The sequence below is a fragment of the Ambystoma mexicanum genome, chromosome 6p, assembly GCF_040938575.1.
Source record: "Ambystoma mexicanum isolate Mex_15411 chromosome 6p, UKY_AmexF1_1, whole genome shotgun sequence".
NCBI lineage: Eukaryota > Metazoa > Chordata > Amphibia > Caudata > Ambystomatidae > Ambystoma > Ambystoma mexicanum.
Window position 1 is genome coordinate 1343818645 of NC_090935.1, and position 27935 is coordinate 1343846579.

Below are 27935 nucleotides of genomic sequence, written 5' to 3' on the forward strand. Positions count from 1 at the left end.
GGGGTCTATTGGGTAGCAGGGACACCACCCTGGCCTCATAGGAAGGGGCTCCCCCACCCCCTGGGAGAAGTGACATCTCAGGATTCATCACAGTATATATTATTTTGTATCCTGTATCTGGTTCAGTGCTGCTTATAAAATAACTATTTGTATGAAATTACACAGGCACTTCATATTTGATCAGGTGGGTGTATCATAATTCAATCACGAATTGATATGTTTTAGCTGTACATCTTGCATGGGCTGTATGAATTGTTTATGAATTGCACGTTTATGATCAATGCCGAAATGAAGCGGTTTTGACAGTTCTACTACTACTTGGTCTGCTATGCATAACTTGAAAAAGCACTTGTATGTGGATCTGGACACTCATACTTATTAATAGCATTGCAGACCTGTCATAGATCCCCCTTTTCTTGCCTGATGGTTGCCACTCTCCACTAAGATCATTCTATGCTAAAGGAGATGTCCAAATGGTTAGGACTCCTTAAGCACGAAAGTTAATGTTATGCTTGGTTGTAACAAAGGTATAACATCAATTCCTGTAGGGTAGTACTACACCCTACCCAGAGGGTCATGTTGCATTTAACAAACTTTGTTTATCCATATTTTAGCTAGTGGGTAGGCATTGGGCAAGAAAGCACCCTCCTGTTCTCGTCCTATTTTTTCAGAAGTTCTGCTTATTGATGATTCAAATCATGCTGCTCATTTAAAAACATGATTCGATGTTTTGTTACAAGGTAAATGCTTCAGAGGCATTTTTTCAGTACTGAAGAACATTAGTTTGAGCAGTATTTCTTTACTTTGTACAGATCTCATCCATTGACAAATTAGGGAAGAATGTTGCTGTTGTTGGCAAGTTCGGATTTGCACATTATTCATTACTCACCAAAAAATGGAAGTTGTTTGGTAATATAACGCAGGTGAGTGTTTGTACCAGTTTTGGAAAAACTCTTTCTTGATTTTACAATGTTATGCAATGCTTTGGCATTTTTAGTCTACATTTGAGGGTGGTTAATACCTTGTGGGTTGTGAATGGGTGTCACTTTGCATTTGTAATTTGTCTTTCACTGTGTGGGACAATTGAACACTAGTAATCTTACTGTAATAATGTGCACTTGCTGCACAGAATGGCTGTCCTGTTTGTCTGCTTTGCAGCACCTTGAGTTCAAGGTTATGACTAGAATACAGATTTCTTTCCAACAGTAATACATTGGTTATGTTTAACATATCTACTTGGGTGTCCACCCTCTCCTGTCAGTATTTGAAAACTGTATGCCTATCTGTTTACCCTCTCATGTGGCAGACGTTTGAGCTTGCAACCGAGAGAATCAGTAGCCTGTGGGAAACATTCTCATGTTCCTTCTGCAGTCTGGCGGGCAAAATCAAGGGGAATCTTGATGTGCCAGATAAGTTACTATTCCAAGGAAATATTTCCAAAGGTAGCCAACTCCAGGTAGTGCCCACGATATTGCCCCAAAGACACGTGTTGGGGAGGTGCCCTGTAGAGAAGCCCATGGAATTGGATTATTCAACATGGGCACTACTACACAGAAGCCTTATTCCTCTAAAGCACCCCAACTGGATATGTCTAAAGCATCCCCTTGTGTCCTAATCCTTTAACAAACAATACAACCGCCAGGGTTACTGCCATCCCAGGCCATGGTGTTACTATTTGCAGGCATCCTGCCCGTATGTACCGGGTCTTGAGAAAAGCAGCAAATACTGTGTTGCAAAGGAACCTTATAAGCATGGTGAACATCTTTAAAATGTGAAACGAGCTTGTGAACTGAGTTAGGAACTGGTTGTGAGATTGATTTTCCATTTAGGGTAAAAAGGTGATGGCAAGTTGATCCATGAACTGCCGTAAGTGATTCAGACAAGATCGTAATGAATGTGCTGATGGTTAAAGCATTAGTCGTAGATTTATTACTGTTAATGATTTTGAAAAGCAAGCAAGACTTGACTTGTAAAATCAGGAAGAGTGGTGTAGGTGGAAACTGCAATATTTATTTTCACCAAACTGCAGACAAACTGTGTGCTTGATGTCTTCATGAGACACTAAAACATAGTGACTAATCTGTGGGTAGTGCAAGATTATAGGATGTGTAGGGAGCAGTTTAACCAGAGTAAAAGCGGGCTCTTAACACTGTACACTGCACAAGCGTCCTTTGTAGAGGGTTGTTTAGTTCTTGAGGCCTTGTGACCTGATGAAGCCATAGATGAAATACCACAACTGTGAATTGGTTCTACCACCGGTACATTGAGGAGGGGGCTGAACAGTTTAGGTTGATATTTATTAATTTGTACCATAAACTCTGCTGCCTCCAGGCATTACAGTCCCAAATAAAAAGGAGTGTAATAGGTATGCACTGGAATGGAATAATGGGTGAGGAGAGGGAAGCGGCCAATATTGTACAAAATACATCAATTTTTCATTTCAATAGATTGTAAGGTCATGATAAGAGACTGAAAGGTTGTGAGACTCCAGAGTAATAGCAGTTCAGGGTTATTTCCAGGTAGAATAATGAAAGCATGGGAAAAACTACCATCCAATGTATTTGTGAGAAAAACAAGAAGCTAGTTAAAAAGGTTTGGGACGGATATTGGGTAAGAATAGTGATGGCAAGTATGAAGCAGAATACTCTCTTGAGTACCAAGGGTTGTCCGTACCTTAATAATTGTCCAATTTAATGTTTATACAGAGACCTGGTTGTTTTTATTTCTGCAAAGTCCTAGTATTACTGCCTAACCTCCAATTTCTGCCAGCTAAGAGAAATACAAGTTTAATTTTCCTGCCCCGTGTGCATTTGGGCATCCCACATATAAAGACCACAATGGTCCAAACTATTCAGACATTTTATTTAGGCCATCTGATCATTGAACATGTCAGATGTTATGTTCTAATAATGATTAATTTAGACATGCATTTAATGCAGTGATGATATTGTGAAGGTCTTTGTCAATGTAATGATAACATGTTCTATTTTGCTAATGTTTTATTGTTTTAGTGACAAACGTAATATTTTCTCTTTAGGAGCAAACAATGGTGGTGACTGGGGGTCTAGCATGGTGGAATGAGTTCATTGTACTTGCCTGCTATAATTTAAATGATCATCATGAAGAGGTGAGCGCCTTGTTTTCTAAAGGGAATATGTGAACATGTATGTGTTATAAATCATGGTGATCACACAGATTGCTAAAGCTGCATGTTGGAGGCAAACCTTGTACGGTTTGTTTGAAATGTTTAAAAGTGGGAAAGATTAATACAGAAGCATCTTGTTTTTGCCCTTGATTCTGGTTAATGGAGATAAAGGTATTAAATAAAACTCTCATTGCCTGTGACAGTTTTATTCCGACTCATTTTATTTGACCAATTCTTCTAAGCAAAAGATATTGACGCACAGTTCACATGTCTAGAACATGAGAAACTTTGAACCCCGCCTTCCATCCTGTGACTTCTTCCCCACAACCCTCCTCGCATTTATAAACTGAGCAAGCAGAATGGATGGATTCACATACATTTTACCACAAAAGAGAGCCTGAAGATGAAACCATCATAGGGTCCTGATCCTTCTTGGACACCTGATAACTTGTCAAATTTATGGATCCATGCTTCAAGAAATGTGAACAAGTGACATCAAAGTTTTCTTCGGTATTCTGCCAACAGCCTGTGTCCTTTGCCAAGGAGTTCTGATATCACTTTCATGGAGGTTTGTTTGGTATAAGCCATCGTGCTGCTATCAGCAATTTATGAACTTAGAGAGTCTGAGTCTGCAAAATAATCGGCAGCCCCACACTTTCCCTCCCCTGCATAGCTTTAAGAGCATGAATCCCTGTTTAAGGCTCCTTCTGTTTGTTGACCCCAAAGCCTTTAGCTTTTTCCCTTTGATTTTTGTGTTTAGTATCTCTAATTTTCATTTGTGGCAGAGGGACTTCTACTTTAGCCCCCCATGTCACTGTAAACCTTTTTTTTTTTTTACAATATGGTCCTATGGTAGCTAATATGACGACGAGGGTGCTTTTTAAACCTCCCAATTTTAGCCCTAGTATGATTATCATCCTAAATTGGTTTTGCTGAGTAGGGTTATGGCAGCAGTGAAGTAGCTTTGACATCCCCAGGGATGCAACCTGGTCTACCACATGAGTAGCCTAGTGTACCTTTTTGATAGCCATTGGAATACTAATATACTTAGTCCTTCTTGACCATTTTGTTCTTGGGGTTTTCCTTGTTTAGGGAAACCACAAGGCAGGCCTAAAATGGCCATGGTGTACTCGTGGTCTCATCTGAGCCCAGCCCTGCAACCTTCATAGCGGTTTAGACTGTTTTGGACCAGCCGTGGCCCAGAAATGGCCATTACGCATCCTGTGGGGGGAGGAAGAGTGGACCTAAATGTTTTGCCTCTTTTTGTGACCAACATGAATGATTGGCTAATGCATGATTGGAGGGCTGCCTTGCTCCAGTCCTGGAGTGTGAATGTTTATTTATGGGAAGCCCTAATCCTACCAAGAGTTCCAATGGATTTTTCTTGCAAGAGGCTGCAAGTTGACTTACCTGTGAGAAGATTTGACACAGGAAAGCTCCTGGTTAATTTTGCGAGAGTTTGACCATGCTGGCTGGGCTTGTGGTTCTGTATCTTGGCTCTGGTTGTGATTTTTGATTGCTGGATATCCCTGGTGAGCTGTCCACTTCCTCCCCTTCATCTTCCTTTTGTGCTGGGCCTTACATGCTGGGAAGTCTTTGTGCCATTTTACCACAGTCTTCCTAAATTTACCACCTTGTTTGTCTGCCTTAAAGTAGGAATCACATTAGGACCTCAATACCCCCCTATGCTGTTCATTTGGGCCGTTCTGAGTCTACTCCACCATAGTCTTCTCCATGGGACCATGTTCTGCTGGCTGGCTGCCCTCTGTCGTCTGAACGTTTGGCATCTGATTTGCCAGATTCCACAGTCTTATCATCTCTGCCATTGCTTCCCCTTCTGGCTGGTGGGTCCCAACCCTGGGAAGACTTATTCTTTTTGGCCGTCTGAGCCCTCGTTGGTCAAAGACTTAGGTCCTTGGGTAGCTGTATCCTGTAAGCCACACCTGGAAGAGAGCTCTACTCAATGGATGGTTTCACCCCTACATATGGGCCCTGAGTTGATTGGATATTCAAGATATTTAGCCCTAGTGGTCTCCGTGGTCTAAGGTTTTGCCATAGACTTCTGCTGGCCAAAGTCCACCTTGGCTGCATCTTTTCCTAGGGCTACTAGGCCTTGAACCGGCATTGGGGCATTTCAGGAGGGTCTCCTTTGGCGTCCCCTGGGTTCAGTTGCCATTTCTGCATCTGTGGTGTAGAACTGGTACTTAACTTTCTTGTCCCCATAACCACAGCTGTGCCTATTGGTATTGTCCCATTTTAAACCAATGGGACACTTCGTTACTAAGTGATTACTGTGACCGTTTGTGTTGGCACACAGAGTTCTGATCATGATTAATGTATGTTACTGTTGTCTTGAATCCCTTTTTCTTCTCCCTTCTTGGCCTGTATGATTTGTCTATCCCTAGATAGTGGACTTCATTTTAGAATTCTGGGTGGGTTAGGTCTTAACTGGCCATTACTGTTTTTATACATGCACTGTGTATTTCCTGTGTGACTCATTAAAGTGTCAATTTTTCGGTATACCAGTGTGCATGCTTTCTCTGGTTAACTATGTGGACTAACTTTACTTCACTACCAGTCTTCCTCCCTCTTTAAGTTGAAACTGACTGATCTGCCCAAGCTACCCCATTTAGACGTCTAGACTTTCCTTCCGGTTGGAATTCTCAACACGTTTAGGTTAGGTGATTACAAAGTCAACACCATAGAGTTGTGCAAAAATCTCCATAACGGCAACCTGAAGGGATGTGTTTACCCAGCATTTCTACAATTCTCGATCTAACCACCAGCTGCAAATTTTGGAGACCATAACACCCATATTAGGTACATGACTGTGTATACCCTCCTGACATTTTCATGATGTATTTGTGCTCACTTGAAGAACAGGGATGTCCATTTTAAGCAGAAATGACAAATGGCTTACAATAAAAAATGTACTGATGACATTCCCCAGAAGGATGCCTTTACAATTGCACAAAGCACTTGCTGAAAAGGTTTAAGGGTATGAGCAAAGTGGTGCATAGACCAGGGACAAGATAAAGAAATATATATATGTATATACATGTGTATATAAATTGTATAATATCAAATGTGTATATATTGTTCAATAGAAATGGTCCAAGAGGTTGTTCCTAATTCTAGTGATTCTCCATTAATCATTCGAGCATCTGGGGATGATACTTCTCCCAGTGTTTTCCTAGATTCTATCCTTGGATGAGGGGATTATTCACCCCTTCCCTCATTCAATGAAAATACTTGTCTGCTTCATGAATAGCTCTGGGATATCTGGGTTCCTCCCAAGAGAACATGAAAATTATTGATGCAGCCATAAAGATGGCTGCATGGAGTCAATGCGGGAGTGAATGGCTGTGGTTTGGTCACCGCTTCCAGGACAAATGATTGAACACACTTTGGTGTGTGTTAGACCCGTTACTTTCTTAGATCTTGCATTTGGCTGACTCTGGCATGCAGATTGTCTTGTTGAATTTATTTGACTACCCTTTGAGCTTGCAGGAATTCTGGCACTATCTTTTTCAACTGTGATCAAGCAAGTTTCATTTCGATGGGATGGTGTGTTAATTTTCTGCAGTCCGGGCCCTTCAACCGATTTGGGATCTGAATATTGTGCTGTCAGTACTATCTCACAGCCCATTTAATAGCATGGCCTCCGCCAATAACAAGCTAGTGTCTTGAAATATGACCTTCTTGCTAGCGGTGACATCAGCAAGACACATCCATGAGATTCAGGCTTTAGTGGCATCTTAACCCAATATGGTTATTCCTAGAGAAGTGGTTCTGCACATGCATCCCATTTTTCTTCCTAAAGTAGTGTCTTCATTCCATAACGAGAAGTGTTTCTGCCCACATTTTTCAGTCTCCTCAGTCCAAGGTTGAGCAATTCTCCATTCGCTAGAGGTTTGCCGGTCTCTCAAATTTTATCTGGATAGCAATACATCCTTCAGAAAGGAGGCTTCTAGGGCTTACGTTGCCCACTGGATAGTGTCAAGCATCTCAAAAGCATACAGATTTTAGGGCACGGTTCCCCCTGAGCATCTCTTTACCCTAGCAGTCGATCTTTGGAGGTGATTATCAAAGCATGCAAATGGGCTTCTCCCCTCTGCCTTTTGCAAGTGTTTTAATTTGGATACTAATGCTAGGTCATATGCCATGTTTGGTCAGGCTGTCTCCCAGTACCTTTTTGCTTACAGTGCATCCTCCTTCCAGGGAAACGTGATTGCTTGTCTCCCAGATTTATGCAGGAAAAGTGTTTAGAGTACGCCTAGTCCATTGTCCCTTTTCCTACATATACCCGGCCTCCTTCTGTGTACGCATTTAGTCTCTGCATGCAGATTCAAATTTCGAGGACTTTGCTATGCAAAAGACTCTGTTTGGACCGCAAAGGGCAGACACCCCATAAGTATGGCATAAGGGGGACAGTGGACTTGGAAGTACAGTTGTAACTGCTGTGAATATCCTTTCTTTCTTCCCTCAGCTTAGAGCTGGTATATCTGGTGATAGTTGTGACGATACAGTAAATAGCCTCAAGCAACATGGGTATTCACATACAAAGCTCTGAGAGGGTGCCAGTTTTCTTCTAAAAGAGACTAAAAAGATGGAGTAAATTCAGGCCAATGCTGAAAGTTCTTGATCAGCATGAAAGCAGGTAGGCTGAGAGAGCTCTGCAACTCAAGAAAAATAAGGGTGTCCCTTGTCCATAATAGAATTGTCGGAAGCAGTTCAACATTAGGAAGGGAGCGAGACCAAAAACCTGAATTAGAGGCAAGCATGCAGAAAGTGAAGTTTCCTCTGCTATCCTGTGTACAAAAACCTCTCTTGCTACATCATCTTGTCTATAGCCCTGTCCAACTTTTGAATCTTGTGACAAAAACATCTTTATTTGAATATAGATGGCGGGCTGAGTAAAAGGATAACGAGAGCTGTGTAGTTGATATTTGGGGGTCAACACATGCATATGGCTCATGCAACAAAGGTGCATCAAGAAGCTGTATGCCAACGCCAAGGTGTGCATGCCACTGAACAGTCTTGTGCAGGCCTTGTAGACCAATCAATTTTGTCAAAAAGGTGGCATCATCCAACCTTATGTGCCTGCGAGAGTTGCTTGCTGAGGGAGTGATCATGTAGAGGTTGTCTGTTGCCAACTGGGGATTGTTGTTATCACTGGGCAATAGATGCTTTTTCACTTGGTGCACAAAATACCTTTTGTAGGAGACCTTGGATTAGGCAAACTTCGCAGTGTTTGATCCCTCAGTTCTACTTGCCCAACATAGAAGTTCAACTAAAGTTACACTGCAAAACCTTTAGAATTGTAAGTTGTTGGGCAAGCACATTGGACAGTGCAAAGTGCCCCTATAGAGACTATCAGTTGCCCCGTGAGAGGATAGGTGTACATTGTTGTTCCACTGGACCTGCATGCTACATCCGGGAACTGATTTGGCATGGTGATTGTGAACTATGTACTGTGGAAGGTAGAGCAGAGCACTGATGCACAACACACCTAAATAGATTTCACCCCAAGGGTCTTTATTCATCAATTCATTTGGATATGGTTTGTGCAAAGGCGTATAGGTAATCAGCAAATTCATTATAACTGAAAAGGAAATCTCAAAGATAGACTATAGGATTGGTCAACAATGTTTGGTTCTCTTCAGGTGCCATGCATATCTTTGAGGATCAACGTCATCCCTTTGCTTATCAGTATAGTTTAATGACCAAAATGTCTCTTCAAAAGTGAAGACCAAATAAATGGTAAAGCGTAAACTTAAATCCTTGACTCTAAGAGAATTATAGTCTACAAAACAAATGTTCTAAGGTTTTTCTCACCATAAAAGTTCACAACATACTTCACAAGTCTGTCTCTCTATCCTAATATCAGGAGGGAGTAGCAGCTTTCCTCTTGGATTGGCTCTTGCTTTAGTTATAGTCAGATCATTTCTGTGGACTGCTCTACTTTTGCCCAGGTCCATCAAGACCTAACCCAGTGTCATGCTCTTCTGGTTACTCCTAGTTTCTTCAGTGGTTGATAGCTTCTTCCCGTCTCTCAAAGCTTGCAGAACAAGATTCACAATAGGTTAAAGTGTGGCTCCCTTCTGACCATGTCATTCAGACTTCCCATATAGCTGTTAGAGATGAGCTCTGTTCAGAGTCTTTTCTTTCCTAACCTGACCTTTATAGGGGTCCGCTTAGCTGGAGGCGGTTCTAAAGACTGGTAGGGGGTGTCTGTACTTCCGCTCTCTATATGGTAGAGGAGAGGCACAGAAGACCCCAGCCAAGATTCTCTATAAGGTAGCAATGGACGAGCAATCAAGGCCTAGCTTCTCAGGAGGTGATGCAGGCTGGTTCTTAAGTACAGTGTAGTCCCCGAACCCCCACAAATGAATGTCCACACACTGTATTACTGAAAACACTGTATTTATATAATTAATATTCAAAGGTATGAACACAATCACAATAACGCACTTTGTACTCGGAAGTCAATAATGATATATACAATTCTACAGTGGTACCACTAATGTTATCGAATCTCATTAAAGTGCATCAACTGTACGGTTAAAATGTCACACAGATTAATAACGAGGAAACCAGCAATAGAGATAGGAAGGAACGCAAGATGGTGGAAACAATATGACCCCTACCACTAGGCACAGTTCTGTGTGGAGATCCCCCCCACCTGGGCAACCTGTAAATAAAGATATATAGCACAAGCCCAGTCCATATGATGTTCGATAGTCTTCCTATTAAGGTTTTACCCCCCCAATGTACCTGGTGGAGTAGAGTTCTCCGACGATGCGTCGACCGATCCTTCTTGAGTGACTCCCTTTCAGGCGGAAGGCACAGACCGTCGAAAGGTGTCGGGGAACTTGCCGTTCGGTGTCGGGGAATCGACAGCCCTTCTTGAGTGCCCTCCCTTTAAGGCAGGAGTCACGAGTCGTCGAACATCCGACGGTGAACAGGGTGAACTACGGCAGGGAAGTGGCAGCTTCGTTCCTAGCGGCGCTCGTCGACGACAGAGCGTTGGCATCCTGCAAGGAAGAGGCATGTGGGGCACCTCGGTGACGATAGTTCTGGACCGCAAAGAGATGATGAAGAACTGTGGCCCAGCAAGGGCGTCGAGTCGTCGGCGTGTCTGCGGTCTTTAGGTGGCGGGAAACCCACCGGTGGATGCTCCTCGGCGCGTCGACTGTCGGGCCTTCGCCAGCAGGAAACAAGCGGATGACGATGCAGACGAGAGCGTCCGATGATCAATTAAAGTTCTTAGGTAAACGGGAGCACGGCGGCTCCGGTCGGCGATGGCTGTCGTCGACAGTGGCGGACAACAGTCCGGGTGCTTCTCCTTGGAGTTCCGCAGCAGTCCTCGTATCGGGTCGGCAGCCTGTCGAAGGTCTGTCTACCAGGGAGCGTTGGCAAAGATCAGCTGTGCACGATGGTCCCTCGTAGCTCAGGAAGAGGGCGTCTTGCCAGGTCCTCTCTAGGTCAGTCCTTGGAAACACAGCAGCCTTCAGATTGCGAGGGAGAGCCACAGCACTCCTTCTCGTCCAGCGGGGGTTTCAAGGTCAAGCGTCAGTTAATCCAGTTACTCGTCGTAGTGGACTTGAGCTTCTGAACACGATTCCTAGCAGAGAGAGGTCCCCAGATATACTGTTGATCTCCCATTCATTCCGCTGGGTCACACTGAAGCATCCAATCACGACTACGGGCATTCATGCAGGCAGGCAGCCAATCAGGCACACAAGGTATTCAGGCCATTCACTTCTCTCCAGACACTCACAACAAGGTATGTGTATTGGGTCAAGTACCGAGCCATTCAACACTCCAAGCTGCATTCATTCGGTTTCGGGCAGGGTTGTCTCAGTCATTGTGTCAACCACCAGATACTAGACACCCACAACACAGAATGCATATTCGTCACACACTCTATTCACCCAGGTCCCACCCACAGGAGGTACCCGCAACATACATCACCGGGAAGGCTCCAGCTAGTCTGGCCGGGCCTTCACAACAACACCATATACGGCATTTCCACCCAACAGCCAGTCAGGGGGAAGGGACAGAGTCAGGGCTTCCCAGGACTTTGGGAAAACAATGTAATGGGTAATAGAAAGCAAGAGGCCACCGGGGCCATCTTGTTTTCCATCCGGAATCAACGGATCCCAATGGCAGGGCGGGGGTATCCCAAAATGGAGGATACTCCGCGCACCTGTCAAATTCAGCATGGAGCTGCCACCAGCCCATACCCTGCTCTGCGGGCCACCCACAGGTGCCCAAAAAACATACACTAGGGGCACAGGGTTGTACCCCCACTCATGGGTGCCATAAGGGTATCGCACGGGTCCGTTCACCAAACCAAAAGAAAGAGAGCTGCACCGTCAGGAGTCCCACATGAACTCCTGTTCGGAAAACATGACAGAACACACAATACAAAGCAGTAAAGGACAAGGATACGGAGGCCCTGTCCCTCCAATGCATTTCCAGCATCACAGCGGTCCCTCCCGGACCTTACTTATAAGATTTGGCCATGGTCCTCCCTATGCGCTTGGGGTTACAGGCTTCATGAATGACCCTTATACCCAGTGTGCTTTGCATTAGAAAATGTTCCATCACGGACCCACATAGTAAAGACCCACAGTTTTACTGTTCAGATTGTCCCTCTAAAAACTTTGGTCTCTGATGGTTCATGTGTTCCTTCCTGGATCTTAAAGTTCAGAATGCATGGATGGTCCTACCCGAACCTCAAATTATAGTTTGCTATGGATTTCTTTGGTCCCTTAGGTTTCAGGACTTATAAGTAGTCCTCTCTTGCACCTCATCTCCATCAGATTCTTGCGTAGACCTTCTGGGACCCTGTGGATTTGGGATTAATGGTGGTATACTTCACCACCAATTGAAACAGGATTTCTCTCTCCTTCATCCATAATGGGTTCTGATTGGGCAGCCAATTTCCTGTTCTACCACAGGTGGCATCCCTCTTTAAATAGCCTTGTGGTTGCTGGTGGATGACCTTCCAGGTTCCTCAGACAGAGGTCCTGAGAGAATTCCTTGTCAAAGACTCTAGCCAACTGGCTCTTCCAAGTTCTCCGGGCGCGGACTGTTTGTTTGAATTTTCTGTCCCACAGGTAGGTAGCCTTCCTCTAGGTACAGGTCCTTTCAACCAGTGCTTGATAGATTCTCCCTCATTTTCTATGATCTGTGCTCCTACCTTTTTTAGCCTCTTTCATGCACCCGAGGACAGGGCTTGCCTTCCGGGCTCTGCTCCGGATAGTTTATGCCTCATTAGTATTCAAAGTTTTTTCTGATTGGTTATTCCCCTTGTTAGTGCTTAACGTTCCTTGTTAAGAGTTTATTGGGACTTGTCGACAGGTTAATAGCTTGATTCCCTAAATTAACCATAACTTGCTCAGGCGATTGGATGCATGTAGTGTTCATTGCGATCGTGGAATCTCCTGCTGAGTTGTGTGGAAGCTGGTGCCACGCTGAGAGGACTCGAGAACAAGCATCTTGCTCTTCACCTTGTACCCTTCTTGGGTAATCTTGTTACTGGGGTTCTCGAACTCTGCAGTGTTCCCAGACTTAGGTCTTGTGTGCCAAGCATCTTGAACTATTTAGTCTTTAAATCCAGGAACTTCAAAAGGGGTACATCCAGTGTATGTGGCAGTAGCAAGCCAATGATGGAGGAAGGGTCATCAGGTTTCAGCCAGACAAACACCTTCCGTAGTGGGCTGCTCTCCCCACAAGTGAACATGGGGAGATCGGGGAATTCAAATTCACTGCAGTACCCAAAGACAGTATCCCCAAGATAATTACTGCCCCTTTTAATGGCTAGGGCTCTCATAGTTCTCTTGAATAGTTTGATTCCCCTGAGTAGGTTGTTTTGAACTGCAATTCCAACTGCATGTTATTTTATATATATATATATATATATATATAGATATATATAGATATATATATATATATATATATATATATATATATATATAATATTTAATTTTCCAGAGCATTGCCAACATATTCGTCATATTGCAATTTACTACAATGGCAGGTCTCATGTCCTCCCTGCCAACCCCCTCTTTCCCCATATTCTTAGTGTACAATCATTTTCCAGTTGGTCCTTAGTGCGCTGAGAGCAGAGTATATGAACAATCTGGTTGATCTTTATCTTGCCTCTCATGTGACGAGTCCCATTTTCCCCAAATACTTGTGTATTTTGCTACACAGCCTCTGTTCCTGTAAGTTATTTCCTCTAGCGAACTTCATGTTCTTTTAAATGAAAATAATATTTAAAGAATGTGGGATAAAATGCATATTTTCCAGTGTTGGTTTGATTGATAAGGTTGTGAAAAGCATGATTGGGGATTTAGAGCATCCCATGGGGAGAAAAGTGAGATCTCTTACTGCCATGCTTGTTTGCCTACAGGGAGGTGATGTAAAAATATGCGGTGGATTTCACCCCATTAGAACTTGTTTGCTCACCCTGTGAATGGCCTGCTCACTACAGTTAAGAGGAATGGCATTGTAACACTTGCAGTTCAACCCACAAGACAGTGGCCTATGACCTCGGCCTCCATTAACGCACATGTCAAAGTAAAAAGATAACCTCAGTGTGCATCAGACCCTGGTCAAACGCTTGTATGATCAGAAGGACACTCAAAAAGGATATCGAGAGGGCCAGGAGGTCCTGGTGATGGAGCTAATAAGGTCCAAGATGAACGAAGGGGTCTAGCCCCTGACAGGAGGTTACCTGCTTGGTGGACCTTGGATCACCTGTGCCAGTTTGTAAATTCTCTCAAGCCATTCCTCAGCCATGAGCAATTGGCTTGCAATACTTTTACTCTCAGATAAGGTGGGAGAAAGTACGGCTATCACACAATTGCTACAAAATAGTCTATGGATGGCTTAGTCAAATTGGTACATCTCTACAGTTGAGATCCAGACAACAGGAGGAATGTGTTCCTTTGCTTAAACAGTTTAACTTAATTTTCTTGCTTTATGTGCAGTACATACAGTAGCACCCTCGTGCATGCCACAGTTTGTATATACAGTTCTGATGTTTGTTAATCTGCTTAGAATCACATGCTGTGCATAGGTCCGACATCCAGTGGTCACTGCGGAGTATTGCATTTTGTTTTTCGTAGTCGAAAAGGGACGTCGACAAGGCATGTCTGAAATACTATTCCTATAGTGACGTGCGTTGTACCCACAATCCCTCACGCGTCGAGGTCCCTCAGATTGTTTTTTTCCGCCCAGCTTCTGGTCGCCTTTACGCGGAGCTCCTCGAGAGACATTGCAGATTCCATCTCCTCGACCTTTGGTCGTTTTCCTATTTAACATATAACATATCGATCCCTCCCGCGATGCAGTTGTGAAGCTGTCTCTGCCGAGCAAGATCTTCGACGGAGGGGACGAGCGGAGGAGATCCTTCAGCGTTGCCGAACACGTGGCCTGGCCTCGCAGGCCAAATACAGTAGGGAGAGTGGGGTCGTGGGACATCTCTGGTTCTTTTCTGAGAATGCCTTTCCTTTTCTCCTTCCTTTCCCTTGGGGTCGTTATCACGATTTATTGCCTCGGCTATGGAGAGGACACCCTTTAGGTTTTGCTCACTTTGCAAGGGCAAGTTTACTTGGAAGGACAAGCATTCACGGTGTAACCGCTGCTTGCCCCTCGATCACAAAGAGGAGGGTTGCACGGCTTGTCGGCTTCTGAAGCCAAAGACTCTAAAAGACCGTAGGGTCAAGAGGTGGGCTGCCTACGCTATGTCGAAGGCCGATTCTTCACCCGCCGCTGCTACCACCGACAGTGACGAGGAACGTGATAACACCACCTCTGCTACGGAAGTCGTACACCCCTCTAAAGAGCGCTCGCCCCAGCCCCGACGGGCTCGGCTCACGCCCTGCTTATGGGGATGAACACCCCGGCGACACTGACGCACACGATACCACACATAAGCACACAACCCATAGCTCTTCCTCGTCGAAGACGAAGAAAGCATCAGCGCCCAAGGAGACGCAGGTTCCACCGGCGGCCTCCTCGGACCGTTCAGGTTCGAAGCCCCTCTCGCAACCGCAGCCGCGACCTTTCGGCAAGTAAGGGCGCCGCCCCCCATTGGGGCCGGCACGTACCAGCAGAGAGCGCACACCGCCGTAGAACGATCGACACCCGTAACGTCGAAACCACAGCCCTCCGCTGACAAACGAGTCACAGAGAGCTTGGCGAGGATCGTTGTAGCCGACGCCCAGAAGCGTACGCCGAAAGACACGTCAAGCGCTACGCAGAGGTCGAAATACACGCCGAAAAAGCCCGAAGAAAGACAGGGACTACCCCCTTTAGTCGGGGGGACCCCCAGCACACCGGAAGGCTTTTCGGAAGGCGACGGGACACTTTCCTTGACGTTATGGGAGAGGTTGAGCCGTTTTCAGCTAGATGACACTAATTTTCCCCCGCTAGACCGCTCAGGGGTACCCCATGAAACCATGGAAAGGCTCCATCTCTGCATGGAGAGGTTTATGAAGACCCAGAACCCTCCCACTCCCAAGAGAACAAGAGAAGGGCCTCAGGAGGACCCCAGGGCCAAATATCCGAGACTAGTCAATCCCCAGCAGGACACAGCCTCAGACTTCCATAATGTGTATGACCTCACTGGTGAGGAACAATACTTGGAGGAGGAGGATGAATTTGTGGATGATGAAGAGGGACAGAACCAGGAGGAAGGTCTGGAAGACAGCCCAGACATGGCAGGAGAAGGCTTCGGAGAAAATCCAGAAGAAGGACCTTCTCATCCCTGGCAATCCCCATCAGTATATTCGGACACTGATGTCCTGAACCTAAATCCTCCTGACAATTCACCTGTTAGAAACACGTCTCCCATTGACGATCAGCCCACATTCAAGGCCCTGTTGCGCAGAGCAGCAGCACATTTCGAACTGGACACTGGGGAGATCTCTCCTGAAATAGACTTTGTGGAAAGAGTAATTAAGGAGAAACCCCCAGTCAGCCAGACCATTCCCCTCCTCGCTTCAGTGAAGAGAAGAATCATCCCTTCGCTATCCACACCCGCACTAATCAGAGGAGTTAATCCAAGAATTGAAAAACTTTTCACTCCTTCACCCTCAGACCTGCTGTACATCAGGGGACATTCCATTCCGGATTCCCTTGTAGTAACTAATACAAGGAAGAGGGCAGGGGTGCTGCTGTCCACCAGCGAGGCACCACCTGACAAGAAGGGCAAGAGGTTATATGCCCTTGCAAAGAGAGTCACATCCTCGGCTGCCTTTTCGGCAAGAATTGTGAACAACAATTCTTTGCTAGCTAGCTACGCGGACGCGCAGTGCGCCAAACTGCGCAAAGATGCCGAAGAAGCGCCGGAACCACTACGTACACGCCTGCTATCAACTATTGGCGAAGGAACCCAGGTCAACCAGAGTATTGTAAAGAACTCTTTGGATGCTGCAGAGATAGCGGGACGTTCCCTGGTTCAGGGAATACTCCTAAAACGCCATGTATGGCTGCGCAACTCAGGGTTCAAACCGGAGACACAGGCGTCTTTAATAAATAAACCTGTTGAAGACTCAAACCTCTTCGGGAAAGCGGTGGATGAGGCTCTGGAGATGGCTAAAAAAGAGTTCGATACTATCAAAACTCTTGACCAGATCTCTAAGCCCACTACCAGACGCGGCTATGGCAACAAACGCTTTTTTCGTGGCCAACGCCAACAGCAGAATCAGCAGCAACAGTACCCTGCCACCAATTACCAGACCAATAGTGGGCAGTACAGCCAAAGAGGCCAGCGCCGGGGCAAAGGGAGAGATCGGGGGTCCACCCCCAGAGGCTCCCAAGCCCCCAACAACACCAAGTGACGCAAAGATTCGCGTCCCCTCCCATGCAACACCGGTCGGGGGCCGGATAACATCCTTTCTTCCAGCATGGGAGGGAATAACGTCAGACCGCTGGGTACTTTCCACCGTAGCCCACGGATACTGCATCGAATTCAACAGTTCCCCAACATACAGACCCCCAAGGGGACGACGCATGACACCGGAACACCTTGCCATCCTTCTCCAAGAAGTACAACTGCTGGAAAAAGGAGCCATAGAGGTCGTGCCTCTATCTCAGGTAACGGAAGGTATTTATTCAGTGTACTTCCTTGTACCCAAAAAGGATCTAACCATGCGCCCTGTATTAGATCTGCGCCCAGCGAACAAGTTTATCAAACCCCAGAAGTTTCGTATGGTGACCTTACAGGAAGTGATCCCACTGCTATCACAGGGAGATTACATGACAACATTGGACATGAAAGATGCATACTTTCATATTTTAATGTTGCCAGCGCACAGAAGATACCTCAGGTTCATGATAGAGGGCAAACACTAACAGTTCAGAGTGCTACCCTTCGGCATAGCATCAGCACCAAGGGTATTCACGAAGGTACTGGCAGTGGCAGCGGCCCACATGCGCAGGTTGTCCATCCCAGTTTACCCTTACCTCGATGACTGGCTCATAACAGGGGATTCTTACGAAACATGCTTCTCCAATACCCAAAAGACTGTAGACCTTTTGTTCCAGTTGGGCTTCTCCATCAACGAAAAGAAGTCCAGCCTAGACCCCAGCCAAATCAAACAATTCCTAGGGGCTCTAATTCAAACAAAGGACGGCCTTGTCTTCCCCTCCAACGAGAGGGTCCAAAACATGCTGTTTCAGATCCCTCAATATGTGACCGGTCGAGAGGTGATGGTACGCAAAGCAATGCGCTTGCTAGGCATGATGGCGTTGTGTATTTATTTGGTACCTCACGCGCGCCTGCGCATGCGCCCTATGCAAGAGTGGCTCAACAGCCAGTGGTGTCAGGCCAGCGGACTATGGGACGATCTAGTGGTGGTCTCGCAGGCCTTGGTTCTCTCGCTTCGGTGGTGGACAAAGTAAAACCTGGAAAGAGGGGAAACCCTTTGCCACACCCGCGGCGGAAGCCACTCTAACCACAGACGCATCCCTCACAGGATGGGGGGCTCACCTATCCCATCAGACTGCTCACGGATTGTGGACTCCGAACGTAGCATCCAAACACATAAATCTACTGGAGCTACTAGCTGTGTTCAAGGCGCTAAAAGCCTTCCAGGAACACCTACAAGGCAAGACTGTGTTGGTCCTTACAGACAGCACCACAGCCATGTACTACATCAACAAGCAGGGGGGCACCCACTCTCCAGGACTGTCCAAACTGGCCCAAAATATATGGAAGTGGGCTCTCAAACAAAACATGTTCCTACTGTCATAACATGTACCAGGGGAACTCAATCTGCTGGCAGACAAACTCAGCAGAGATTTCCCCCTGCCCGAAGAGTACGAATGGCGACTGCACGAAGACATCGTCTTCGACGTCTTCACACAATGGGGATTCCCAGAAATAGACCTATTTGCAACCCTGGAGAACTCACAATGCCTAAGTTACGCCTCCAGGTACCCCCAGAACCAATCCAAGTGGAACGGTCTGTCGATGCAATGGTCAGGGAAATTTGTTTACGCTTTTCCCCCGACTTCCCTTCTCAACAAGGTGGTGCACAAGATGCACCAGAAACAAGTGACCATGATACTGGTGGCCCCAATGTGGGCCCGACAGCCATGGTTCGCTCACTTGATGGAGATGTCTCTATCTCCCCCAGTGAAACTCCCCTGCCCGTAGAACATGCTGTCACAAGACAAGGGCAGGACTCTGCATCCATGCCCCCAGAACATGAACTTAGCAGCTTGGCTCCTGAGATCATAGAATTCGGACACCTACAGCTCCCGCAGAGATGCATGGACATCCTCAGGGAAGCCAGAAAACCTAACACTCGCCACTGCTATTCTAGCAAGTGGAAGAGATTTGTCATCTGGTGCAGAGGAAAAAGCATCAACCCAATTGACTGCTCTACCACACATATTGTTCTATACCTGACCCACTTATTGGATTCAGGTCTAGTGTTCAATTCCATTAAAGTCCACCTAGCGGCACTTTCTGCATACACCACTTCCCAACTCAAGGTGTCGTGGTGGAAGATCCCTGTTATAAAGGCCTTCATGGAGGGAGTAAAGAGAATACACCCCCCGATAGCTGACCCAGCTCCCGGATGGGACCTTAACGTCGTACTTACCAGACTCATGGGCTCACCATTCGAACCCATGCACAAAGCATCTCTTAAAGACCTCACTCTTAAGGCTGCTTTTTTAATAGCTATCACCTCCATCAGGAGAGTAAGTGAACTACAGGCTCTTTCTGTTCTAGACCCCTTTGTTACAGTTCACAGAGATAAGGTGGTTCTACGCACGCACCCAAGTTTTGCTCCGAAATTCATCTCGAAATTCCACGTAAACCAGTCTATAGAACTGCCAACGTTCTTTCAAAATCCTTCCAACTTGTGAGAAAAAACTCTGCATACACTAGATGTGCGCAGAGCGGTCATGTTCTACATGGAAAGAACCAGACCACTGAGGAAGACTAATCAGTTCTTCGTCTCGGTGGCAGCAGGAAGAGAAGGGGATGCAGTTTCAAAGTCCACTATTTTTAGATGGATTGTTCAATGCATCACTCTCTGCTATACTCTTGCTAAGAGAGAACTGCCCTTTAAGCCAAGAGCACACTACTCGAGGCACCGGGGCGTCCATAGCATTCATTGCAAATGTTCCCCTTGAGTCCATCTGCAAAGCGGCTACCTGGAGTTCTGTGCACACCTTTACAAAACACTACTGTCTTGATGCACACTCGAGATCTGACTCCCAGGTGGGACAGGCAGTATTAAGACATCTTTTCTCTACTGTTCCTTCTCATAACCCACCGCCAACTCCGGGTACTGCTCGCTAGTCTATGCACAGCATGTGATTCTAAGCAGATTAACAAACATCAGAAGACAATGCATTACTTACCGTAAAAGCATTTCTGATGGTTGTATCTGCTTAGATTCACATGCGACCACCCTTCCTCCCCGCTCGGATGGAAGGAACATAGACTTCCTTTTATATCTCTCTTTTCTGTACTCACTCACGTCTAGAAGGCTCCCTCAGGGCAGAAAAATACAAACAGAGGGACCTCGACGCGTGAGGGATTGTGGGTACAACGCACGTCACTATAGGGATAGTATTTCAGACACGCCTTGTCGACGTCCCTTTTCGACTACGAAAAACAAAATGCAATACTCCGCAGTGACCACTGGATGTCGGACCTATGCACAGCATGTGAATCTAAGCAGATACAACCATCAGAAATGCTTTTACGGTAAGTAATGCATTGTCATTCTTGACAGCATGATACCATGGCTCATGCTACCCTAGAACCCCAAATCTATGCAATCTGTCACAGATGGTCTCAATAAAAAATAGTCTGAAATTTCAAGGATTTCTATTAAACTTTAAGGGAGTGGTCCAGAAAATGGCTTTCTAATCTGCGATGGACTCCCTCTGCCCAAGCCCAGGCTTCCCAGAACCTCTGGGGTAATGGTATACTAGAAATGGGTAACCCCTACTGTCTACAAATCTTGCTGGCTAGAGTTGAAGGCCTACAGGCAAACATCTGGTATTCTTCTACGGCTTTAATCAAACGATTCCCCAAGATATGTCAAATAAGAGTGGTGTTCTACTGGTACCGATAAGACACCCTGGTTCTTCCTCTCACTTTTGCTGCCTTACTCTACTTTCTCTGATCTTACTCCTTTCTCCTCCTTCTCTGCCCCAATACCCCCGCTCCCCTTTTTTTCCTGCCCCGGAAGTCCCTCTCGTCCTCTCCCGTCGCCTCACCTTCCATCCCTCTCCAGTCCCTCTAATGTTCCACTCTCGCTCTATCTCCTCCTAGTTATACGCTCCCCCCCCCTTGTTGTTTCTGTACTCTTACCCTTCCTCCGTACGGCTCTTTTCTCTTCTTCCTCACTCACCCCTCGCCAATATTCTCTCCCCCCCTCACTGTGCTACTCTCTCCCCTCCTCACTGTGCTCCTCTCTCCCCTCCTCACTGTGCTCCTCTCTCCCCTCCTCACTGTGCTCCTCTCTCCCCTCCTCACTGTGCTCCTCTCTCCCCTCCTCATTGTGCTCCTCTCTCCCCTCCTCACTGTGCTCCTCTCCCCTCCTCACTGTGCACCTCTCTCCCCACCTCACTGTGCACCTCTCTCCCCTCCTCACTGTGCTCCTCTCGCCCCTCTTCTCTATGCTACTCTCTCCCTTCCTCACTGTGCTCTCCCCTCCTCCCTATGTGCTCTCTGCCCTACTCCCTATGTTACTCTCCTCTCTCCACTCCTCCCTGTGCTACTTGGGCATATGGTGCCCTGCTCACACTTCCCTAGTAATATCTCTCAATCTACCTTATACACTCACTATTCTCTATTCTCACAGCTTCTTCACTATTATCCTGCACCATTCCCCTCGTGCCCCTCTTCTTCACCTCTCTACTATCCTTACCCTCTTACAAAACCCACTTGATCACTCAACATTCTACCCTCCATCCCCTACTTCTATCTCACTCTTCGCTGACCTCACTCGCTGTTTCACATTCACAAACAGGTACCACTCTCTCACTACCAATACCTTACCTGAACTCTGCGGCAACGCCTTAGCACTGTTCCTCTATCCTTCCTCTGCCTGGTCTCGGTCCACCACCATACTCACCTGAGCCTTTCAACCTATTCTCTGCCTTTCCCTTGGTCTCCTTGTTTTGAGACTGAGCAGTAAGGTTTAGCTTTATGAGAGTGGTGAAGGGTTCACTTAAACACGCACAGAACACTGTTAATACCAGTTAGTCATAATGTATACAAATAGTTATTTATTGGGCCTTGGACAACTCTTAGCAGTTAATGAGTATGTATCTGTAGTACAATACTTGTGTTTAACGGTTGGGTTGCTCTGGCTACAGAGTACCACCACTTTATTATTGGGATATTTATTAAGCGCGGACCTAGCTCCAGGAAGCAACAGAGCGCTTTACAATCATAAAGGGAGGAACAGTGAGAGAAGCAGGGAGCTAACTGGTGGGGGGAGGGAGGGAGGGAGGGTGGTCAATTGGCAGCATGGGGGAAGACCGATCACCCAGTCTCGGGTATTATCGGGAGTGTAGGGGATAGAGGTGAGTCAGCAGGACACTTCTGTGCCACCGAGAAGGTAAGTGCATTGGGGAGAGGAGGAGGGAGGCGAGCAGGGGGGATGGGAGTGATGAGTGATCTATGATCACTGCGCTGCACCGTAAGGGAGGTTGACATTTTCATAGTCGACATTACTGGTTGCGCAGTGATCACATAGATCCGACAGAGCAGGCCTGTCTCCTGGTTCCTTCTTTCCTGCACTGTCGAAATTCAAGTCTGCACATTTCCTTCTGGTGGATCTCAGGCTTCTGGAGATGCTGAGTTTATCAGTGAGGTATCTTGGGGACTTCAGGATGACGGCCTTGTAGATGATGCAACATGACTTGAAGATGATACAGGCTTGCAGTGGGAGCCAGTGCAGTTCGATGGGGGTTGGGTTGATGTGGTCAAATTTGTAAAGTCCTTTAATGAGTCTTGCAGCAGCATGCAGGACACATTTCAGGGGTGCCACGATTGCCGGAAGGCCTTCCAAAAGGGCATTGCCACCATCCAGGTGGGAGAGTACCAAGGCTTGGGCAGCAGATCCGAAGTTTTTTTCTGTGGAGAAGGGCATGTTTTTCCGCAGGAGAGAAAGTTGTTACCAGGCCATTTGTGTCTTCCTTGCTGTATGCTGTTTTAAAGTGAGGTGTCTGCCGATGTTGAACCCAAGGACTTTGCACAGGGGGCCAGCTGGGGTGTGAATCCCTCGAGGATCATAGAGAGCCAGGTCTGGTTATCGGGGTGTTCGGTGGTGTTAGTAAGTAGTAGGAATTCAGTCTTGGAGGGGTTGAGCTTCAGATAAGCACTGGACATCCAGGACTTGATCAATGTGAAGCAGTACTTGAGCCTCTGGATGTCTTCGGTGGAGGGTATCTTGAGGTAGATCTGTGTGTCATCTGTATATTGGTCGATGTTGTGTGAATAAGAGGGTTCCACGCAGTTCCATGTAAAGATTGAAGATCACGGGCCAGGATGGATCCTTTCGGCACTCCACAGGGGATGGGTGGAGTTGGTGATCTGGAAGAATCGATTTGTCTGAACTGCTGGCTGTTCACAAGGTAGGATTTGAACCAGCTGAGGACGATCTTCCTGATCTCCATGCAGCGATGTAGGAGTGTTGGGTTGTCTACTGTGTCAAATGCTGCTGAGAGGTAAGGAGAACTAGGCGGCAAGGCTGTCCATCATCGAGGATTTTAAGGGCATTGTCTATCACCTTGAGCCGTTTCTGTGCTGCATCTGAAGACGGATTGGTAGGACTGTAGGAGGTTATTGGCTTTGATGTGTTGGAGTTGTGTAGCTACTGCTTTCTCAAGGATCTTGCCTAGAAAGGGATGTGTGGTAATGGGGCAATCATTTTTGAGATTGTTGGGGTTCAGTGTTGGTTTCCTAAGAAGCTGGAGAACTAGTCCAGTCTTGAGGGTCGAGGGGAAGGTGCCTTGAGTTAGGGAGCCTATTGATTGATGGGTAAGGGAGGAGTGCTTCCATGGAATAGTTTTGAGTAAGGAGGCAGGGAGGTTGTCATCTGCGTATGATGTGGCCTTGGGGGATGCTAAGTGGCAGTGAGGTCTCCCATAGTTGGTGTCTTGAAAGGTGTCCAGGTAGTTGTGGTTTTGCAAGATGGGAAGTGTGGTATGTTGTCAGTTGTGGTGCTGGTGTCTGTGCTGGCAGAGCATGTAGATCTTAATGATTAAGAAAGAGTTGATGGCAGTGGATTTTTCAATGGAGTGTGCTACAGGTGGTTCAGGCAGAGGGCTGGTGTAGTGCTTGATGGCTTTAACCCTTTAAGTGCCATGGGTATTTCCCCCCATTGCCAGGGCCTTTTTTTGGTGATTTCGGGAATGTGGCCATTCAATGCCTTGTAACTTTTTTGTTACATGAGAGATCTCGGCCGAATTTGGCTCCTTTTTTTCCCCACATGTACGCGGTCGTAACGCCACCCAGGAATCCTAGGTTGCTGTAGGGTGGTGAGAGAAAATAAGCAAAACGGGCAACAATTTTGGGTTTTTGGGTTGATTTGCGCAAATCATATCTCTGCGGATTCCCACAGGTGTCCTCTTTTCGGAAATGCATGGGGTTCCCTGTTTTCCTTGGTGGCTTGGACACCCTATGCCCAAATCTGTAGGTTATGTCCCCAAATGCTTTTGAGGTTACCAGTGGGTTAGCCGTTTCCCTTTGCGGCTAGATTGGTGAACCCACACATGTGAGGTACCGTTTTCATCGGGACACCTGTGGGAACGTGGGAAGGTATGACCTCTGTTGTTGGCGACGTGTTTCGGTGAGTGGACACAGGGAAATGTCTCTGAAATTGGCTGGAAATTAAGACAATTCTCAGGCATTTCGCTCTGGCCAATCACCGAAACACATCGCCAACAACACATGGCCTACCTTCCTGCGTCCCCACACGTGTCCCGATGAAATGGTACCTCACATGTGTGGATGAACCGAGCGGGGCGCAAAAGGAAACGGGTAACCCACTGGTACCCCCAAGCCTTTCGCCTCTGCCCATTTTGTTCATGTGGGCAACCTACAGATTTGGGCCTAGGGTGTCAAAGCCAGCAAGGAAAACAGGGAAACACGTGCATTTCCCAAAAGAGGACACCTGTGGGAATCCACACATGGCCAAATTAGAGGGGCGGCCTATCTTATGTAGCCCTCCCCAGGGGCACCCACTCCATTGCGGCTGGGGGGGGGGGGTCAATGTCCCATCCCATTAGAAAATTCCCAGACCCTTTGGGGTGCCCAAACCCCCCCCCCTAAAATGCGTTCAACCATTTTCACTTTTTTCCTTTTGGTAACCCAACTCCCCTTGGTGCAGAGAGGCACATTGATGTGCCAATCTGGCTCCGCGGTGCCCAAACCTTGCTGCCCCACCCACTGGGGGGCCTGTCCCACCATTTTTGGGGGCCCTCTCCCCCCTCACCCCAAATGGGTGGCATTGGCACCTCATGCAGGCCTCCCTGGGCCTCCTACAAATGGCTCCGTGAGGTACACCCCCCTCCATTTGGGGTGGGGGGGGCCCAAAAATGGTGGGACAGGCCCCCCACTGGGTGGGGCAGTAAGGTTTGGGCACCCCAGCGCCAGATTGGCACACCAATGTGCCCCTCTGCGACAAGGCAAGTTTCGTAAACAAACAAAAAAATGGAAAAGGTACACTACATTTTAGGGTGGGCTGAGGGGCACCCTAAACCGCCAGGTAATTATCTAATGTACTGGGGGTGACCCTCTACCCCCCCCCACACCAAATGCAGGGGGGGGGCATCTCATGTAGCCCTCCCTGGAGTCAGATGCCCCTTCCTAGGAGCGGATATCTGCCCCCAGGCAGGGCTACAAAGGGTGCCCCCTTTTCCCCTTGGGTTGAGAGGGAGAGGGCCACCTCCCATTTCTGTAAAATATATCCCTGGTGGCTAGTGCCCCCTCCCCCCCATCCCATCCAAAATTCCCTTTTTTTTGGCCCCCTTCCCTGGGAGCAGCTGATCAGTCATCTGCCCCCAGGGGGGGGGATTGGGGGGGGCTAACCTGCAGGCCCATCCTTTGGGGGGCCTGCACCCTAATTCCTGGTAGCCTTCCCCCACACCCCCAATTGGATGGGGGGCCACCTCATGTACTCCTGCCTGGGGCCTTAAATCTGCCCCCAGGGAGGACTACAAGGGGTGCCCCCCCCTTTCCACTTGGCGTGGGAGGGGAGGGCTCCACCATTTCATGGGAGCAAAAAAATCCCAGGCCCTCCACACCCCCCCATCCCCGTTCTGTTTATTTATTTTTTCTTTATTTCTGCCCCCTTTTCCCTGCCCCTGGGGGCAGATGATCAGCCATCTGCCCCCAGGGTTGTGCACATATGTGCCCCCATGCTTTGGGGGATCAGGGAGGGAGAGGGCTGCTTACTTGAAGCAGCCCTCCCTCCCCCCCACGTCACAAACGTTTCCATGGTGGTCCAGTGGATTGCTGGTCACGGATCGAGCGCTCTGCGCTGATCCGTGACCAGCAATGCGTCATATACCTGGTGTCCTTGGAAAGGGGAGAACCTCCCCTTTCCAAGGACACCAATTGTTCCTATATCCCTGGTGGCCTAGTGGGCCCCAGGGCCCCAAACCACCTCCCCCTTTCCCCTGCCTTTTTTTTTTTCTTTTTCATCCCTGGGGTCAGTGATCATCTGCCCCCAGGGGTCTCTAGTGCTGTGGCCCCCATGCCTTGGGGCCACGGGGGTAATGGGGCCACTTACCTAGTAAGCAGCCCCCTCTACCCCCCCCACGTCACAAACGGATCTCTATTGATCCTGTGACATTGCTGCCCACGGATCGCACGCCCTGCACCCGATCCATGAGCAGAAATGCCACACAATAGGTATCGTTGGAATGGGGAGAATCTCCCCTTTCCAACGATACCCGCCTCGATCTCCGGCTTGGAATGCAGCCGGAGATCGAGGCTGACAAAGAAGGGCACTCACCTTCTTTCTTCACTGCAGCAGCCGAAAATGGCTGCTGCAGTGATTTTATTTTCAGTTTCACACCGACGTGCTTTAGGCACGCCGATGTGAAACTGAAGGTAATCCAGCCCTCTAGCAGTTAGGGGGTCCTCCCCCTCACATAGCCCGGGGGTTGGATTACAGTTTTGAGCGATCTGTGCTTTGCAGGGATCGCTCAAAACAAGGTGCCAAAAAGGACAAGCTATCTCGTCCTTGGCACTGCACATGCACTTCCAAGGACGAGATATCTCGTCCTTGGCACTTAGGGGGTTAAAGAGGGCTCTGCTTTCATTGTTTGCCTTGGCTGTGGTGTTTTGCTAGTAGTTGGCCCCGGCAGCATTCAGCCGCCTGCGCGTAGCACAGAGTTCCTTGAGCAGGGTGAGGTAGGATGCGCTGCAGGATTTTCGCCAGTTTTTTTTCTTGTTTTCTGATGGTTCATTTGAAGTTGAGTTAGAGTGTACCAGGGTGCTGAAGGTTTAAGCTTGAGGGTGTGCCGTTTCCCTGGTGCATGGTGGTTGATGTTTGTGAGGGTGTAGAGTTCTTGGAGAAATGAGTTGCAGTCCTGGTTCGTCAGAGGTACATCAGCCCGTCTGAGGCAGAGTTTGGTGAGATCTTCTGAGAGAGCCTCCACTGGGACGTTCTTGAAGGATGTGAAGGCTTGATTGCTTTGTTACAAATGGGTTTGCTTGAGAGGTGCGTTTTGACTAATCTCAAAGGGGATTTCCAGATGCTCTGGCCAGTTGAGCGGAATAGGAGAGCTGTGATGAAGGGTGGGCGGTATGGTGATGATGAGGTTGAGGATATTACCTTTTGCGATGAATCTGCTGGAGTCATCTCTGTTTTCCCGGCTGTGATGACCTCCCATGTGGCCTGGGTACTGTAGCCGCTACCTGATCCTGAACCTCTGGGGGTGAGGGGGCTGGGGGAGGATCACACTGGGGGAGACAACCTCTGGGGAAATACCATGACTTTATTGGGTGTGAGACGGTATACCCTTTTCCCCTTTATAATTTATATAATTGTTCTTTTATATGCGCTTAATCAAAAAATTGGTATTTAAACAATGTAAGGAGTGATAAGTGTCATAAATGTATGCTAGCTGGTTTTGTTGTTTCTACGTTGATAAGAGAGAAATGTAATTGTGAGGGGTGAAAAACGGTTATTAAAAGTTTGTAATAAACTGATTTACAAAAAAAAAACTAACGTGCTTAATACAAGCGAGTGTTCTTTTTTTTTTGTTCTCTTTATTA

The 27935-nt window shown here is 47.4% G+C and overlaps 1 protein-coding gene across 1 annotated transcript in view; it reads left to right on the top strand.

Annotated features, from left to right (window-relative positions):
- The window catches only part of RIC1 (RIC1 homolog, RAB6A GEF complex partner 1), a 1165874-nt gene that overhangs the window by 883350 nt on the left and 254589 nt on the right, over positions 1-27935 (top strand). Inside the window, exons 14-15 of the mRNA XM_069626020.1 lie at positions 813-923; positions 3038-3127. Coding sequence (XP_069482121.1) covers positions 813-923; positions 3038-3127 — 201 coding nt within the window. The remainder of the gene's footprint in view (positions 1-812; positions 924-3037; positions 3128-27935) is intronic.